At 45.1% G+C, this 19,592-nt stretch overlaps 1 protein-coding gene across 4 annotated transcripts; it reads right to left on the reverse strand.

The window, feature by feature from the left end:
• Positions 1–11,138: 11,138 nt before the first annotated feature.
• Positions 11,139–19,266, reverse strand: TMEM72 (transmembrane protein 72). Of its 4 annotated transcripts, none has more exons than XM_054072339.1 (5): positions 14,975–15,041; positions 14,815–14,886; positions 14,661–14,746; positions 13,966–14,105; positions 11,139–13,788 (listed from the first exon to the last, which is right to left on the reverse strand). In XM_054072339.1, exons 3-5 carry the CDS (start codon positions 14,729–14,731, stop codon positions 13,328–13,330), a joined length of 672 nt encoding a protein of 223 aa, XP_053928314.1. In that variant the 5' UTR covers positions 14,732–14,746; positions 14,815–14,886; positions 14,975–15,041; the 3' UTR covers positions 11,139–13,327. The 4 variants fall into 4 exon arrangements, with proteins under 4 accessions (XP_053928314.1, XP_053928311.1, XP_053928312.1 ...); XM_054072335.1 differs by lacking the exon at positions 14,661–14,746 and adding an exon at positions 18,988–19,266 and having other exon boundaries at positions 11,141–13,788; XM_054072336.1 differs by having other exon boundaries at positions 14,661–14,886; positions 14,975–15,043.
• Positions 19,267–19,592: the final 326 nt, after the last annotated feature.

The following is a 19,592-nucleotide window of genomic DNA, read 5'->3' on the forward strand; positions in this document are numbered from 1 at the left end:
GTAGGCTGAGTGGCACAGTATTCTTAAGCAATGAATGAGTTAGCTCTGAGTTGGCACTTATGTAGTTATGAATCTTTTATGTGACAAAGGTAAAGTAAGAAATGTCAAAAGGAAGGGTTCAGGAGGGACAGAGAGGGCTGCATGCCTGTCTCTCTTGTTCACATTGCTTACATCTTGTCTAGGTATGTGCCAGGCGCTGCTGTCCTCCTGCCCAAGCCTCAGTCACCCATAGAAGGGGAAACTTGCAAACAAAAAGCTCAGCACCAGCCCTTATGTTGAGTTATCTAAATGAAACACAAGTTCTGAAAACAGAAGTAATTTCCACAGTTGGTCTTGTTTGATACTGAAGTTTGTGAAATGTATGCAAGCCAGGATTTCTTCACCTCTGAGGGTGGATGAGAATGAAGTCTGTTGCAATTCATGAGCTTTGCATAATTGTTCAAATTGTTTTCTTCCATAACACGCAGGTAATTATTTTTATCCTTCTGCTATTTTTTGTAGTAATATATACAGCAATACTGCCTCACCCCCATATGAATCAACTGTAATTAGGAAAAAAAAAAAAGAATTCACATATCTGTATACTAATGTGGAAAGCTGAATTAAGTACAGTTTATTTATCTTGCACTTGTTGCTAGATGAAAATCTTGGGAATGTGAACTCAAATCTTCTGGCAGAGGAAATAGAACCAATGTGAGCACTGAGCAGGAGTTGTAGTCAGTGGGCACCAGTCAGTCCTGGAGAGAGTGTGCCATTAAGCACTGGTAATCATGGAATGAGGCTGGGATTGTGTCAGATGATTTGCTGAGGTCAGTTTTGTGTTAGCATCAGCAGGAGCTACCCGTCTGGTTTTAAAAATGGGTCAGAGTGTCCATGGGCAGAGTGGCTTGTGCTTTTCTTAAAGTGAAGGAAGAAGTAATGGTTTTGCTCTGAGACAGAAGGAGGCTGTTGAGGGGTTAGAGGTGGCATCGTGAAGCCTCTGTCCTCTATTCAAACTGGGATTTTTGCATACCCGTAACTGGGTTGGGGCTAAGTTGGCTGTAGCCTGGTGTGAGCAGTGAGCTGAGGTCAAAGCTGGGCCCCAAGGTGGCTGGTAGCTGGGACTGCCAGCTTCCCTGTCAACACCTTTCTCCTTGCCTACTTTCTACTGAAAAAATATCTTTAACTAATAATTCCATTACTAACTATCTCAGATATGGTTTGTTGATTTTTTTTTTCATGCATAAAAAACCAACTTCCCACCAACTTTTGCTAGATCAACAGCTTGGATAATCATAGCTCTGTTTTTCCAATTTTAAAGCACTTGTTTTCTCCTTTTATCTTTATACAAATAGGAATATCATTTGAAACAGTGAAAGTACAGCTAACTTATAGATCCAGTCCTTTTGCTTTAAAAAGCAAAGATACAGTTACAAATACAAATTACTGGTCTGCCCTAGGCTTCAAAATTAATTTTCCCACATTAATTACCCCACCATCAAATAATAAATAAATAAATAAAAGTAATTTAAAAAGTATTGCATTGCATTTAGGGCTTATATGTATCGCTCTTTTGTAAGGAAAATGGAACACAATAAAAGTGTTTTAGCCCTAGCCATAGAAATGCAATTCTAATTGCAAGGCTGCATAACAAATACAGTCTGTGTTTTCAATAAAAGCTTTCCCTTATAAAGACAAAATTTGTCTTCTGACTCCAAAGCTGTATTTTTCAAAACAAAATGAAGAGCCTACACATTCTATTTTACTTAGGTCAAAAATGTGAAGGAAGTTTACTTCTAAAATGTTAATGCCAACACATAGTTTCACAGCACCGCACCAACCAGGACAGATTATACCTTTCAAGCTTTGATCCACTTAATGGTTGCACTGGACATTTAAAGTTTCTGTGAAACAAGGGAATATTCTTTCACTAAGCCAAGTAATATCAGACAAGGGCGTAATTCTTACCATCACAAAGGAAACTCATGTCTTTTTTATGGTTGAGATGATCTCTTTGCTTTGGAAGTATTTTGTGAAGTGCCTTGAGGCAGAAAGGTCCCTTTGCAGAGTGGTCTCCTGGCAGTTTCACTCCTCTGGAGCAGGTGGCAATGAACTTCTGAAAAGTGGTGAATTCCCAAGGTCTGTGTAGGAGCACAACATGTCTTTCAGCACAGCTGCCTTATGGCAGCATACACTTTGCTAGTGAGACTGTCGATCTGCAGCAAAGAAGCCCCACTGTAAAAGGAAAAACAGATCTGAAAAGACAGTAATTTGCATTTTCCTTTGAAAGCTGACAGGAAAAATGGTCACTTCTTCAAGTGCCCAACAAGTTCTGTGCAGTGATCCTCAAGCAGATTCTGATCTGAGCCAGCAGAATCTCCACAGAGCGGCATACAGAGATACCAGCTCAACCTGGCTCTGGGAGCTCCCCTTCTGGAGTCCATAACCCCTTGCAACACGGCCTGCTCCTCAGCTGGCAAAGCCAGGTTAGCATCTCTCTGCTGCATTCCCCAGCAGCGCTGCAGCACTGCTCAGTCAAATCACTCTGCACTTGTATCCACAGTCTTGCTCAGGTCATCCTGGCATCTTGAAATAACTGGTCTCTGGGTCTAGTGAGTAGAACAATGAACCATTCATCACTGTGGTGTAATCCAGCTCAAGTCATTTTGACCTCTAGGGTTTTTGTTTCTTTCCCATTGTCCAGTTGACACATGCAGATATGGGGATTTTGTGCGTGGACCATCCCCAATCCTTGTCTGAACAATGTCTAAGGAATATTTTGGTTTAGGCTGCATTCCTGCTAATCTGAGCAAATATTCAGATAGGTAAATGAAAATTATGGCTGAAATCCTTACTTTTGTTCCCTAAGGGATGTTAGATTTTATTCATATAAGCCATACAGATGGATGTGTCGTTATTGCACGTTGTACTGACAAAGAATAAGAGAACAGACAACTGGAGCCAAAGAAGTCACTGCTGGGTTCTTGCTTTGAGAAGAAAAAAGGAAAAGATTTAAACCAGCTTAGGAAGCACCCTGGAGTTAGTGCTGTTGCTTTCTGCACAGCTGCGCACAGCTCAGTTTCAACAAGCAAGGAACTGAAATTAGACCTGTTCAGAGAAAACCTCATAAGACTCACCTAAAAATGGATGGGAGGTCTCTGTCTCCAGGGGTTTTGGTAAGTATGCTGAAAGATGCATTACCGTTTTGCATAGTGTGAATTTTCACATGGCATGTTCAACACCCTGGAGGTTTTCCATATTGTACAGAAGTAAAACATGTCACCCATGTCATGTCCTTGCCCCATCTTATGGGCTAGCACAGAACATTGAAGAGGGCCATTGGGATGATCCGTGGAACTAGGTTCCCTTCACAACCACTGCTCAGCAGATCTCTCATATGATGCCTTCTCCATACACGATGACTTTCCCACGTTCAATGCCTTCCCCACACTGTTTGCTGCCACTGGCGCCAGGGATGGGAAGCAGCATCAGGGTCAGGTCAGTTCTGAGTGACCAATAGTCTGTAATTTTTATTTGGCACTACACAGAATTACAGCCTTGGAGTTTATTTATTAGAAATTAAAATCAAGGCCAGAGCTAGATAATTGCTTATGGCAAACCAGCTTTTCTGTGTGGTACACTAGCTGTCAACTGCTAGTAGGTGAAATCATAAACACAGGGTGTATGTGCATACAGGTTGTAAACACGCAACCCTCTACTCACAATAGCTATTTTTTTTATCCTCGATGACAACTCACCTCTGAGTGAAATGCAAACCAACATTTCAATAAAATCTCAGTAAATTTATATTTTTTTTCACCATTATAGTTTAAATTACCGCTTTTCAGAGCTACTGCAAGCATGGTAATTATTAGCCTGAGGACATAGGTTTTGATATTATCCTCGGACTTCAGAATACTTGGTAGGTAATTTCATAGTTTTTTTATCCATTTCTTTTATGTTGTGAAGGTTAGAGAGGGTTTTGTGTTTGTTTTTTTTCCCCATTACTGATATATTTGATTTTGGATTAGCTCTTGTGGTGAGATTACTTTATGATCAGACTTTTCTATTTACGGTATATTTTCTTACGAGCAACAGTCCATTGTGCTTGCACAGATCTGTACAACACATACTGAATGAGTGTGTGTAACTGAGAAGCATGTACTGCAGAGGTTTGCTCTGTTAGCATGCTAATCCCAGAGAGTTTGCTGCCTTTGAAACATCAAATTCTTTATGAACACACCACGCAGCATCCACTTGTGCATTTCTGTCTGGGAAATTACAGTCAGAAATAATATAACTGTGCCTAATTAGAGACAATCATTCTGATATTTCCCATCAAAGCAATGTGGATTTACCAGAGTAATGCAGAATGAAATAACAGCCTCTTACTATGCAATGCATGTTTGTCTTGTTTATTAGTAATAGATAGGGGAGGTCATTTAGGATAAACTTGGTTTGCTAAACACAATTGTAGCATGTAGAGATGTGGTATCTTCTGCATGAGCTGAAGAAAAGATGGTTACCTGCAATTGTGGTGCTGTAAGAATGTGCTGTTCCCATACACACCCTGGTGCTCCATGTCTCCTAGTCCTGTCTTCTCCATCTCTACTGCAAAGTGGTACACGTAGTCCCATTGTTCCTCCCATGAAACCACACAGCTATGCTGCAAGAAGCACCGTATTGCACAATGTGTTCAAACTCTTCTACTCACACTATTTTCTTGCATGATCTCCTGTCCTGTGTGTTTGCTTTTCTTTTCTGTGTCTTGTCATGTTTTTTTTACCTGTCCTTTTGCAACTTCTCAGCCTTTCATAAATTCCTCCCATTTCTCAGCTTTCCAACATACCTTTTTCTATTCTGCCTTCATAATCATCATATGTGTTTTCTTGCCTCGTCATCATTGCTCTTATGTCCACCATCACCTTTACACCCCTCAAGTGCTCAGGCATACCAAGGCCTAAGGTGAAATCCCAGTGCTTCTTGCCATGGAATTTCTTCTAGTAAGAATTTCTTCTAATAAATCAAATTGCTGATCTGAAGAAGTAGTATTTCAGTGTCATACCATTTGTCTCTTTCTCCAGAACATACAGCAGTTGGTATGGCCTTTTTAAGTTTACAAACAGTACAAATAGATTTGAGAAAAATGTACACGAGAAATTATCATAATTTTAAAACAGAATGGCTGCCTTCCTTTGGACTTCAGTCTAGGTCCATCAATGAATAGCCTTCAGCAATTCCCCTTTCCTAGTAGTGGCAACTTGAAGTTATACTTACATTGGAATGACATTTGTATTAGCTATAGCTATTCCATTTCTTTCCATTACAGCCCAGTCTAGTCCATTCTATCTACTCTGTTCTGTGACCCATGTCCTCTTCTGAAACTCAGTATATTTTTTCTTATAGAATAGACTATAACACAACCTTTTGTGTCAGGTCTTCTCAATATCAACCACGCATGGAAGATGTGATTTCTGAGATGTTTACCATAAGACAACTTCTTTACTGCTTTTCATACACATCCATTTATGAATGATTCATCTGAGGCAGAGTAAATTTATAGACTTGCGAACTTGGAGGTCTGTTAAAGTTTCTCATGACTATTTTGAATACATCAGATTTAAACTTGATTAACTAGATCAAATGAAATATAAACCACAGTGTAGTAAAACAGAAATTCTGCTTGGCTTCAGTGCAACATTTTCTAAGCAACTATCCTATATAGATATTTAGCCACATCCACACCTTCTCAGTTTCATTAGAAAACTATTCAAAGATGTCAGACATTTTCCTAAAAGGACAGAATAAGGGAAAAACCCTAATAATAAAAATATCTTTCATCTTAGTAACTACACCATTAAAAAACTGTGAGACTGCCAAAAGAAGTGAATATTTTCAGGAATATGACTTATTTTGTAATTTCTAATTAGTTACATGAAAGCTCTGCAAAACTTGATTACAAGTTATTGTTAATAATTTTCTACTTGAGACCAGCTTTGATTGCACTCCATCCAACTTGTAATTTTCACTGTGCTTGCTTGAGACATACTATCTTTTTTTGTCAAGAAAAAGCCTTATCTGAATGGCTCATCTGAATGTCAGGAAAATGAGAGTTATATTCCTATGCAGAAGGTTTAAAACGTTGCCTAAGCTGATTATGTTTACACTTTTTTATTGTTTTACTGACATGACTGCTTGTCGGACAATAACTCAAATAATTACTTTTGTCCATAAAACTACTGAGTAGCAAAGCTAAGCTTTTGCATCATGGTAGCTCCACGCAGTCCTGGGTGACTGGATGAGCGCTTCACAGGTGTCAACCACGCAAAAGTGGATCCCAGAGAAAATTCTAGGGTGAGTGGGCATCTAGAGTTGAACTCTGGGTATTTCTCTTTTGTCATCTGCAGCTCTAAACGAATAATGAGAAAGGAGGTAGTGCTTCCAGGGTGGCAGAACAGTAGCTGCAATAACATTTCCATGGCAATATTTGTCTTGTCTGGCAGTCTGTATCACGTGGTCTGCCACAGCATCTTTTCTGAAAACACAGTGTTCACTATTGATGGAGAAACTCATACATGTGGTGCTATTTCAGCAAAGAGCAATGCTGTAATAAATGGGTTTGGGGCACTCTCAGTTGCAGCTGCAGGACATAGAACAAAAAAATCATTTGCCATTTTATGCCAGTTTATCAATGGTTGAAAGTGCTGTGTAAGTGGAAAATAAAGATATACAGTAACAGAAATCTTATGAATAATATGTTAGGAAAAGTAAAGGTAATTTGCATTTATAGCTATCTGATAAACAGATTAGCAGAGAGACTATGCTGTGTTTTCATTTGGAGTTTTGACTTAGAAGACATCAGCTTGAAGGAGGGAATGTTTGTGGCTGTGACTAACAGTTGGAAGTGAAGAAATCATAAAACAAGTTAGCATGGGGTTGATAAAATAATTACAACATAAACGCAATAGTTTACAACTGGATAAGAGCCAGAAGAAGAACAGCAACAGCAGAACATTCTCTATTTCCAAACCAGTTTGCAGGAATTTGTTTGCAATTTCCTTCTTAATCTTTCACATGGCACTTCCACATGAGAGATGTTGACAGTAAGATTGTCATATTTTTACACTATGACCACACGCCGTCCCAATGGGAAGCACGAAACATGTCTATTGTTGGAGAGGATGCTTTGTCTTCCATTTATACAGATAATGATTTCTTCTGAGCTTGCAGATGTTTACATGAGAAGCAGATGCTGTGAGGGGATAATAATTACTTGGAGAGGAATAAGATGGAGTTCACTTTCATGCCTGGACCTGAGTTTTTGATGAGAAGGTAGCTCCCTTCCCAAGCCCTTCCCCTCAAGGACCTTCCAGATCAAGCTTCCCTGCCATGCTCTTACAAACGTGTATGCCCAAGGAAGAGTTTCAGGTTTCCTGGCCCATCCAACTTCACCCACCAGATCTTGGACTATAAAGAAGGTCCAAGTATTGTAATACACCTGCACCTCCATTGGCTGACTCAGTCTTCTGAAGCTCTTGAAATGGGGACATAAAATGGGATGTAGCCCCTTCATGTGATTGGCTTGGTCTCTTCAATAGCCACAACAGTGAAAGAGATAACTGGACAAAGCTTTCATGCCTTAAGATGGAGAAATGTGGTGCCACTGTATCAAATTCAGAAGTAATGTCACGATACCAAATTCCCCCCTGAAAATTTTCCTTGAGTGTGGCTGAGAGAGCAGCCAATGTAGAAGTACTTCTTCAGCTCAGTTTTGTGCACAGTACAGCTTTATTTGTGTACTTCTGTTTTTTTTGTGCTATTAAAGGGAGTCATACATTCTATCACAAAATATTTCTGCATAAACAAACTTGCTTTTTTTTATAGAGCTAAACTTTTAGCACATCAGCAGGCATCAAGAGTTGGAAGGTGAGGTTTGCTCCAAAATAACAGAAAAACTTAACAAGTTAGTTAGTATGAATTCCTTTTGCTGGGATTGTCTCCTGAGGCTGCTGCCTTCTTGCCTTCGAGGCACAATTTTGTAGGTGTTACCTCCCTTTGCAGTGTTGAAAGCCTCACCCAAAATAGCAGCTGCAAGTGTGGCACTCCAGGGAGAGCAAGCACAGGCACAGTGGCCTGCACCAGCCAGGGAGCAGGGCACCAGCAGGGACCCAGGAGCTGATAAACAAGGTTGGGCACCTGGATGAGTAGCAAACTCAGCCGCTTTTATGCGAGAGTTTTGCAGAGGGAAGCGGGAGAAGGAGATTTAGGGCAAAGAAGAACTGTGTAATCATGTCACAGTATGTATAATTTTGCTTAGTATGGATTGATACGATATTTCTTTTAAAATATCTTTTCTGAATGAAGCCAACTATGGGGTGGAAAAGGTTGGAGTGAAGGAGAGGCTGGGCAGAAGGAAGAGAGCGGCAGGGGGATTAGTGTTAAGATGCTGTTCACAAGCTTCTCCTGTGATGCATGAAGTTCCCTTTAGGGACAAGCTGGGGTGACGCAGAGTCACCGGGAAGCATTACTCTTTTTTTTCTTTTTTTTTTTTTTTTTCTTCCCTGTCTGAGGTGTGAATTTCCTATTTGGTGTGTGATTCAAAGACCTGGTATTTTGCATAGAGTCTCAAAACAAGGTTCAATAAAGTCAGATGCCGAGTAAAACAGCAGCCTGGAATTAGTTTCTTAAAGGTACCCTAATCATTCACTAGAATGTAACCTAAGTGCAGTCATTTCACCAGTGGTATGCAAGATAATATATAGAGGCTGGAAGCCAGGTTGCTGCTTTTGCCTGCACCATGCCATTCACCTAGGGGAGCTGACAGCTCTGAGGAATCCTAGGCAAGTTTGGGACAGGTTTCTAGTTCCAGTAACTTCCTGCACAATGGAAAACGCAAGTCCAGCCAAAACAGAACCAGAATTTCTGGCCAAGCACATGAGAGAATCTCTTGAATGTGACAGGAGAAGGTGGCAAGGCTGAGGAGTGGTAGAGTAGCACGTGTGTAAGCATACAGCATTTGTAGCTGAGTGGAGACAGGTCCTCTCCTGCATGTGGATATGACTCAAAATTGACTTTGGAGCCGCCCATGTCACTGATGTCAATATTGGTAATTGCTGCTGCGAGGGTTGCACATGCAGGTACAAGCTGGGCTGTACATTTCTGACACTGCAGAAATGGAATACTTTTCTCTGCAAATATACCTTATTTTCCATACACCGCTGTTGAATGGCTAAAACATTCATATCCATTTCTCAAATAAGGAGCAGCACTCAGAGGAAATGAGGCCCGGAGTCTTTAGGGAGAGCTGGAGGGTTCAGAGGGTGACTGTCATCTAAGTGTCTGGCATGAGGCAGGAGCTCTGTGGTGGGGCAGGTAGCGTACTTGCCTTTGGGGCTGTACAACAACTACTTGTGCTAGCGTGCAGTGGAGGCAGAGAGGAATTGTAACTAAAGCCTGCGCTAAAATCTGATTTTGCCTCTATGTAAAAGTAAAGTAGAGTAATTGTTTGCAACATACTGTTTTGCTGAATTGTGATGGTGGCTCTCAAGTGACATCGTAGAGCGTTCCCAACACACATGTACACGCGAAACCGGCAAGTTTTTCCTCATGCATCTTTGGAGAAAACTTTGAAGGAAACAATTTCTGCCAGAATTACCACACAGAATTTCACCTTACAGATGATTTCTTTTGCATAAGTCATCTCACTTCTTTTCTGTATGTGAATTCATAGGAGTTTATAGCTTTATACATTCAGCTCTAGCTCAGCTGATTAGCTGTATAATGAATTAATTGTAACGCAGGCAAAAAATACCTAGCAGTGTTCATGCAGCGCAGAGTGGACTTCATGACATTCAGGCAGCTCAAATTCAGATACCACTGCACGACATAGTTAATAGTGTCAAGTTCTTGCAGTACCCCCCCCCCCAATTACTCTGCATATATGAGCAATTTTCATATGCAGTCCCCCAAATAGCTCTCTACAGCATCTCTGGTGCTTTCAGTGGCCCCTGGAATGCCCCTCGTGGCTAGATGAAGGGAGAGGGGCCAACAAAGAAGTGCACACTTGAGCGAGTAATCTCTGAGCCCTCTGCAGTCATCTGACACCCCCTGAGTCTGAATATTTCCTCCATTTTCCAGTTTTCTCTCTGTTTAAAATCCCTCCTGGGATTTTAAAGAAAGCCTGAGCCTGCATTTCTTTAAACAGTTAAGCTGTTCTAACAGCCTGCTGCCTGTGAAAGGGATGCTTTTATCCACTGTCCTCCTCATTTAGAGCTTAGCCCTTCCTCTATGAATTTATTTGGCTCATTAACCCAGAAGATAGTCACCTGCTTTCTTTTTCCTAATTATTTTTCTTCTGGGCTAACGAGCTCTGTCAGCTGATAGAGCTGGCGGATAGCACTGAGGGATGTACAGACACCTTAGCAGGGGCATACTGAGCAGCTCAGCCTCAGTGGTGGGAGCGCACCCAACTCATGCTGTCTGGGGCACAGCTTGGCTGCCTCTGGAGGAATGTCCTGTCCTCTTCTCTGTGGTTTCAGCATTCCCCTAGCACTGGTACAGGCTCTTGGTAGATTCCAAGGTGAGCCAGCCATGAAACTTAACTGAACAGGCATTTTAATACCACAGAAAAGATGAGCAGCATTTTTTCAGCCTTCATCTCCCAAGCCAAGTAGCTGTGAGGCTGGAGAAGAGTCAGGCCAACACAAGGGAGCAGGCAAGAAAAGCAACCAGGGTTGTGGGGTAGGAAATAGGATCCTGAACCATCTCACCTGCAGCTTTCCACAGTCTTGCTTCTTAAGGGAAATGTACAATAGACTTTCAAAAGATGAGCCTAAACCCTGAAATATATAATTCTGCAGATTCTAATGATTATAAACTCATTTTATGCGTTTCACAGAGCGATGAAATTTGCCTGCCTCTACACTTCAGAGTGCCACAGATGCTCTCACTGTATTGCTTCTCCCCTAGACTGCTGGACTTGCTGCCCCACTGGTATGAGCTATGGGGGTGAAGGATGAAATTTGTTGTAGAGCAGCTTTTCCCCCCAGTCTGCCCAGGAACTTTGTTCAGTGCTACAGAGGAAGCTACAGAAATTTAGTCTTCAAGAACACTTGATCTATTGGGAGCAGTACATTTTCAAGAAACCTTATCTCTGTTTGTATAATTAGTTATGCAATGTTCAAATAAGAGCCTTGGATTATGCTGAATGCTGAGCTTGCTAATGAGAGCAGGTCTAATAGCAATGCAGATGTGTGATTGAATCAGGGAGCCAGCTTCAAACACAGCATTTTGGGGTAGAGTTGGCAAGGATGGGTACTCTATTAGCATAGCTGACTTGGGACCTTTGTTGATGTAGATATACTGTTCGACCACTAACTTTAGAATAAAATAACTTCATTTTTATTTCTTAATGTGATGAGTACATGAGCTCGAGGGTAAAGCTGTGGTTGGATCCTGGGCTTCCTCCTATCAGTTGTGCAGCATTAGGCTATTAATGGGCACAATTTTCTGAAGATATTTTTGCAGGCACAAAGCCTCCCTACAGGCAGATATGTACGTGACTCTTTCCCAGCACGCATTTATGGGGAGTATGGTTAATTTGGGCAGCCAGAGGAGGAGGTCTCTAATCCATGTATTGTGTTTAAAGCAGACTGATACCAGCTATCATTTTAAATGTTGGTGATGCAACAAAGCTTTTTGTTCATGTCTGGTTTTAGGAATAACAAGCATGGGCAACCATTTGTAAGCTGCTCTTGTGGGCAGTTTTATTATCAAGCACAGGCAGTCAAATACTGTGAGTCAATATCTTCTACCTTCTTCCTCATCCGTCTCCCAAATCAGGAGTCACTTAAAAAGAGTTTATTAAAAAGTGGCACCAGGTTCTTATCTCAGTTGCACTCTGATTTTTTTAATACTTACACTTCACATTTTCACCCCTCACTACAAACTACAGTTTTCCTAAATGAAAATGGTGCCTGTGACTCAGAAAGACAAGATTTTAAAAATGAAGAAATAATGTATTTCTAAGAAAAACAGTCAGCCCCACTGGCTTCTACCTTATAAATAGTCTTAGAAGAACTTTGGTATCTCCTCTCCTTACTGCCACCTCACCCCAGTGTTGCATGTTTGGGCTTAAAGCAGTTAGAGCTCTTCATCCCAGCAGCAGCAACAGTGTGGCCTCATGTCGTGCACCTGAAAAAGCCCAGCTACCTGAGCTCTTCTCGATGTGCAGCCAGAAGAGTTGCCTGATGCTGATGAGAGGGTCTTGGTGATGGTATCTGTAGGTGCAGGTGGCATTTGCCACGTGGAAGCATAAAGTCACAGTCCTCGGGTAGCAGAGACATGAGGGGATGAGTTGAACAAGAGAGAAATGCCTGATTTTAGGTGAATGGTCCTCAAAGGTCAGAAAATATGGTCGGATCAAGCCAGTGGTGAAGGGTTTGGGGAAAGCTGGCATGGAGGGGACTAGTGGGATAGCGTCATAACTTGATTATTGCCTTTGCCCTCTGGGGCCCATGATTAACATACTTGGGGAGTTACACAGAGTCTGCTGTGCCAATGCAGTGCTGAACCTCATGACCTGAGATGCTACATCATCCCAAAGCTCTTCTAACTCAAAAGGTCTGTCCAGGCAGGGGACACCAGGAAGCCCCAGGGTCCTCCTTGTTTGTGCATAGGCATTCCCAAGCTGAGAGGTGATGACTCTTCTGGGCTCAGAGTGTGTCACAGGGGAGGGGACTTAACGGGTGCTAGCCCCAGGGGTGTGCTTGGTCTCAGCCCACCTCTGGAATGATGTTTTGGATGCCCCGATCCTGCTGCAGCTTGCGCAGATGCTATGAGGGAACCTTCAGGCTGCTGTGCCCTGTGCTGTATGTGTCCCAAGCCCTGAGTGCTTCCATGTGCAGCAAGGGCAGGAGGGAAGAAACCGCCCACAGCTGGGTCTACTCTGGGGTCATGGTGATGTCCCCTCCTTCTGCCTGCTGCTGCCTCATGGGATGCCCACACCATGGCTGTGCTGATTGGCAGGTTCAGCCACTGTGAGGTGCAGTGCCATAACAGTGCTATGAAGCCATGGGAGCAGACACTTAACTGTCTTGGCACTACCGTGGCTGAACCACCATCTGTCCCCTGGGTACGGCACTGCAGGGACTAGGGACCACCACTGTCACAGAGAGTGGGATGTGTAGTGCAGGCAAACCCTTGAAAAGGTAGTGACACAGTTGTCACTCTGGAGGCAGGATGGGCAAGCAGGGTCACTCCTCGGGGCTCCTTGTCTGCTGGAGCAACAGGGAGGGACACCAGCATCAGGGATAGTGCATCTGCCCTGTCATCGTTCCTGCTGAGAGGCTCAAAAGAGGCCTGTGGTGCTGAGGGGAGCAAGGATGACAGGGGCGTCAGGTGGGGTGAGGATGGGTGTTGTGTCTGATGTGGTCTCTTCAGCCTCACTTTCCATGTCTTCCAAGCTTTCACTGACAGAAGGGATGATCTGCACCACCTTCTCCTGGAAGTGAACTTGCTTGCGTGGGGCTGGCAAGGCTGCTGGTTGGGCAGGAGCTGCCAGGGCCAGGCTCCTGTCCTTGCTACCCTTCAAAATGCTCTTCATGTGGCCCAGTAGTGAGTGGTGTTGATCCCTCTGGGCCCCATGGAACGTGTAGGTCTGCTCAGTGTCACCAGCGACAGTTGGGGCTGCCACAGTGGCTGAAGGGTCCACATACTGTCCTGCTTGGGGATGCGTCTCTTTGTGTCCTGGACTCTTCCTCCTCTTGCTCAGCAGGAAGTAAGCCAGGGCGGTGAGCACCAGCATGGACCCTGGGGAGAAGCTTATGTTGGCTGAGGGCTGGGTTAAGGTGAAGAGCTCACCAAGCAGCACTTGGTCTAGCTAGCTCAGCACCATCTGCAACCAGTCCAGCACCAAGCACACCCCCACCCTTTCTGGCCCCCAACAGACCATGCTTCTCTTCCACCTGCACTACTACCCATCCTTACCAGGGATGGTGACATGCCAGACTAGGACTGGATGCAGGAAGCAAGCCACTGAGAGCAGTGTGTACCCCAGGAATTTCTGGAAGCTCCCTGGGCGCCTAGCTCGCTTCCAGCAGGCCTGCGTCAGGGAGTCAGGGTTGTATCTGGGAAGAGAAACAGAAGTCCTTGTGGGACTGGGTACCAAGCACATGGCAAGAAGGTTTCAACCTGTCACCCATCTAGATGCGCAGATCCTCACTCTGGTTCTCCAGGAAACAGATGTGTTGGTCAGAGTAGGTAAACAAAGCCCGAGCCTCTCCAACAGGCTGAAGAAGCCAGGGGCTACATCTGCCAGAGGTCAGCATCTCAGGCCACATCTCCTTGATGTGTTTGCCCACTTGAACACTAGCTGAGTGCCTATTAGCAGGATTAAGGTGTTACCTCTAAGTTATCAGGACTTTTGAGTTTATGTGAAAAGACAGCAGAAGTGCTCAACCTGTGAGGATTGTCCACATTTTAACTTAAACTTCTGTGCTGTTTCTGGGAGGGAGCTGCAGCTCACCCTGGGAATCTTGCTCTTCCCTTAACTCTGGTCCCTTGTAGGGCTTCATACTGTGTGTTAAGCAGATGTTGCAGACCAGGGTTTTTCATGCAGATGCTCAGCAAATTATGTCACAAGCTTGGGTTAAAACAAAACCTGTGGACATGGCCACACTTACCTCCCCCCTGCCTGAGTGCACTTGCCATGACAGTAGGGGCGGGACCTTTGGTTTGGTGTTTGCAGCTCCATTAGGTCTGATGTTGCCTGTAAGGGGCAAGTTGCCTTAGGGAGGTCCCACAAAGCCTGGAGAAGACTGGACAGGGTCTACTCACGTGAAGCACATCTCCAGGAACAAACTGATAAAGAAGAAGCCTTCACAGACAGTAACTGCAACCCCTGAAAAACTGAAAGGTGGAGCTGTCAGAGTGGTACGTCTGGGCTAGGGTACGCTCTCTACGTGGCAGCACCAACTCCAAGGGCAAAAATACTCACAGCAGATAGAATGCCAGGCTTTTGAATTGTCCTTGCTGCAGAGTTTCTACTCCCACACCGATCAGCACTAGAAAGAGAAGGCAGGAAAGATGCTGACTGCAGGGTTGGTTCCCAACTCTTTGGTGCCCCACCAGCTCCCAACACCGATGCCCTGGTTTCCCCAGGGGCTGACAAGGCTGCTCCTCCCATGCTGTACAGCACATTAGGACCACCAGCACCAGTGATTCATGTTGCCATACCAGCCCAGGGAGGTCAGAGCTCAACATTGGCCTTGACATACAGCCCAGAAACCCTTTCCAGCTGCATCCCTGTCATGGGAGACTTGCCACTGCATGGACTGAGGAGAGGTGCTCTGGGGATACCATCTGGCCTTGGAATGCTGAAGGAGGTGAGCAGATACATCCTGTGTCCCTTCCACACCCTGCCACACCACTCCATCATTGCTACCACAGGAACAACCCTCCCACTTTTCCATCCAACCTTGCTCCCTCCCGGTCGGGGGACCTCTCTGCCCAGGACACCCCAGTGCCTGCCAGCCTCATTTCCCTGTCCTCACTGCTTGCCCAGGCCTGCTGCACCCAACATGCAGCTGCAGGGCAGCAGCGGGACAGGGGAGCCATGCCAGCTGCCTTCACAAAGGGCCGTAGCCATGGCATCAAGATCCTTTGCTAGCCAAACAGAAAAACATATAATGGGAGCAAGGAGATTAAAAACAGGGAATGAACGTCCCCTCAGTACACCAGCCAGCATAGCACACTGGGGAGTCAGTTTAAGGGGGATTAAGAGTATTAGCAAAGCTAAAATCTTCCTTGGACTGGCTGTTGGGGGCCAATAGCTTCAGGGGATGGAAAATTTCCTTCAGTATCCTTTAATTCCCCTCAGGACTATTTCCAAAATGCTGCAAAACCAAAGTGCCTCACTTCAGCTGCTTCAACTTAGTTCATCTGCAACCAGCTGGTCACCATGCACAAGTGGTGTGAGACTGAGTAGAGCCCACGTCTCATGGCCGGGGCATCGCTCTAGGTAGTCACTGCACTTCTGTCTGTGCTTGATGTCTCCACGTCTCACTGAGCAGTCCATGCCCACTCACTGGTGCTTATGAAGCTTACAGCTGATCCTCTTCAATGCACTTGAGGTGCTGATTTGCTTAATTTATCTGGGCTATGGTTTGCCCCAGCTGGAGAAGGGTGCCAGGCACCCAAATGAGAATGTAGGCCACTGTCCACCAAGACCACAAGGTGGGGCAATGCTGAGGGTCATGCCTGAGCACACAGCTCTCCTGCCTGGACTGCACAAAGACCCTCTGTGGTCTTCCTGTGTCACCTGCAGCTGCTGGCTCTTGTCAGCCAGGGGAATGCATGGGGCCCATGTACCATTGTCCTCTGTGGAGGCTGCTTCTCCAGCCCTGAGCAGACGCACAGGGAAATTAGTCTCATCAGAGGGCTGTGAAGCTGTGTGAGCTGTGTAATCCCTACATGCAAAGTATTGTTCTTTGCTATCGCATGACTGAAAAGCCTTCTTTATAATCTTCCCTACAAATGTGGAATTCATTCATCCATTCATTCCCTGCAGTTGAACACAGAATTAAACAGCTTGACTGTTACGCTTCAGTTTCTGCTCTGGATGAGGATGTTTCCTGATGTTGCACAGCTTCTGCTTTATCTACAAAGCTGTTTGGATGAAGAATTTGCAAGAAGCGAAGGGCTGTTTCCGAGGTTTTTGTTTGGACTAGTTGCTTCTTTGGTTTGGATCTTATCCAAACCATGTGGCTAAAGGCACATGATTAGGAATTAAAGCATGAGAATTAAGAAATAAATAAGGATTCTCTCCCTACATGTAGAAATCACAAGTCCTAAAATTTGTTAACTACAGACATGCACCAAACTGCAGTAAATTGGGGGGCTGTTTGATCACTCTTAAGTTACTTGCCACGAGGCTCTGACAACAGCAATGCTGTCTGATTTCTCTCACACAGAAACTCTGTAGCCCCACCATTGCAAACAGCCATTACACTCCAAGATCCTGGGGGAAGGGGAGGGTTATATTACATGGGTAACCTTCTGTGTTTGCAGGAAGCTTATGGAGCTGGCCAGGCCTTCTCAGAATCAATTAGGGAGGCTGATGCCTCACTCCCCCTTTCTTTCTTTTCTTTTTTTTTTTTTTTTTCCCCGAAGCAAACCCCATGGGATTCTCTTCTGCATGGTTTCCATTTCGTGCAAAAACCTCATACACCTCATCAGGCACTGAACACTGCATTGAGCTGTTTCCTTACTCCATTGAGACACATAGAGGAATAAAACACAGGCACCTCCCATTCCTTCACTGGTCTTTTGGGAAGGTTAGATGATACTGGGAGTGCATCAGAGCTATGGAAAAGCATAGAGTGCAGCTGTCTACGCTCTGTGATGCTCAGCAGAGAGACAACTACACTGCTCACTTCAAGAACTACAGAAGGAGGTACAGATGATGTAAAATGATGAAAAAAACAACCATGAGGGTGAGATAATATTCCACTAAGACACTTGTAAGCTACTTTCAATTTTGCTGTTTGAGCTTTAGTTTTCCCATGGTAACAAGCTGATGTTTTCTCCCAGGAAGGTCTCTGTGGGTTTCCCTGGAGCTTTAAGAGATAACATGACCAGCACGGAGCTCACATGGGCCCCAGGGGGATAAGGGATGGGAAAAGGAAGAGACCTGCATTTGCTGGTTAAAGCTGTGTTCCAGGTTCTGTCTGTTCCAGTCTCATCGTGATATGCGCTTATCTACTGGGAGTTTGTATAAACTCAGAGACTCAAATCTCTGCCTGTTATCAGTCCTTAAAAGCACATTCCAGAGCACAACCTCCGGTGTCCCAACTGGACTTCGGGTGTCCTTGTGGACCTGTGCTCTCTTCAGCTGCCCTGTGTGCTTTCTACTTTACCCCTGACTTGAGCAAAGTGTCTCTCAGGGCTGTCTGCAGTTGTGAATGTAGGAGAGCTTGCTGCAACCTACACTGCAATGTCTGAAATGTGAAATTCCCAGGGGTCTGACACAGGAACCACAGGTACCACCTCAAGTTACCTCTCACTGGGAACCTCTGGTTCATACCTCCAGTCTTTAGCCAAATCAGGCAAATCTCTGCTTTTACTGATGGGGAAACAGAGGCAGAGAGCACTGCCTGTCCTGTCCCTTAAAAGTGAGTCAGCAGCAGTACCAGAGTGAACCTCTCAGCCCCCTGTATTAGCTGTTTCCCCAAGTCTTGTCTGGAGATGCCCTGTGTGAGAGGGTTATTCACCACAGATCAGTCCTTCTGCGTGAGATACTGTGCCTGAGACAGCTGGCTCATAACACCTGCATTTCAGCAGAAACCAAGTGCTTGGGTGTGTCACCAAACCCAGAGGATGCTGGTCCCAAGCAGTCCTTGGCAGTGGGTGAGAAGATGCAGCTGGCCAGGTGGGTGTATTTATGATGTTTGTTCTGTAGCTATAATGTGAACTGCTCCCTGAGCCTGCTCCCAGACACGTTGTTAGAGAGGCAGAGCAGCACTTTGGCAGTAACTGTGCAACCATTGCTGGGACCTCTTCATCCTATCTGGCACAGAACACCTCACTGTGCACAATACAAGGAACTCTTCCTTCATTTTCACATCCCACAGAGCAGTCTGGCAGTTTTGCGCTGCCATGAGTATTTTGCTTTACCATCTCATTCACATCTTGCCTGTGCCCATGTCTGTTTTACAGGAATATAATTTAGTTTTCTTTTGCATTTGTATTTTAGCGTGCCCTCTGCTGTACTGCATGCTCACTCTTCCTTTCTAATATCTCACTGTGCCTCCCACAGCATTTGGAAAGAGCCTAGCCAGGCACCCAGCAGTCTCCCTCCCTGGGTCCCAAAGCAAGAGTGAGCAAGTTTCCCTGTCCCTGTCATAGAATGGGTCAGTGGCTGCACCTGGGCAGAGGCAGGGAGACATCTCAGGGGTCCTGACACCCACTCAGCACCTTTTAGGGCCTAAGAAAAAGAGAGCTTGCTCTTACCTGCTGCGGTGGAGATGCCCAGCAATCGACAAGTATACTCCAGAGCACTCCAAAGCACCTTGTGCCTCATGGTGAAGAGATGAATATTGCGGTGCTGGCCAGGCAGAAGCTCCTTTTCAGACCTCCTGCCTCATGCGTAGTCCGGCAGCTCCCAGCCTCAGTCAGAGCCTCCCACGCCCAGGACCAAGTCACCTTCCTGAAGGAGAGGGCACTGCATTCAGGAGTCCCTGGAGAGGGTGGTCGGAGAGTGAGCTGCCACCACAGGGAACCAACCAGTCTGCACCAGCCCGTGGGGGCTGTGGAGACTTGGCCTTTTCCTGCTTGCTTGCTGCTTGCTTGCGTTGCTGGCCCAGTGGTGATTAATGATTGGTAAAGGGGGTGTGCAGCTTTGGAAGCATTTGCACCCGAGGTGCACGGTCTTTCCTGCTCTGAAGAAGGAGGCTCTGGAAGCTCAAGCTGATTAAATGCATGTGAAGTCATTAGTGCTGTGCAGCTCCTGGTAGGTTAACCATTTGTGAGGATAGCTATGTTTGCTCTTGGCAAGAAGGTGGCATGATTCTGGCAAGCTGCGATGTTCTTGGTGCGCCCCAGCCCTTCTGCAGCTG

The sequence above is a fragment of the Cuculus canorus genome, chromosome 7 (genome assembly GCF_017976375.1).
Source record: "Cuculus canorus isolate bCucCan1 chromosome 7, bCucCan1.pri, whole genome shotgun sequence".
Lineage (NCBI taxonomy): Eukaryota > Metazoa > Chordata > Aves > Cuculiformes > Cuculidae > Cuculus > Cuculus canorus.

Excerpts from the sequence above, each read along its gene's own strand:
- TMEM72 (XM_054072335.1), bottom strand. The coding sequence starts at position 19,057 with ATGAGGCACAAGGTGCTTTGGAGTGCTCTGGAGTATACTTGTCGATTG. Across the intron at positions 14,887-14,974 it reads AGCCTGGCATTCTATCTGCT|TTTTTCAGGGGTTGCAGTTA; the intron begins GTGAGTATTTTT and ends TCCACCTTTCAG. Across the intron at positions 14,106-14,814 it reads TTCCTGGAGATGTGCTTCAC|ATACAACCCTGACTCCCTGA; the intron begins GTGAGTAGACCC and ends TTCTCTTCCCAG.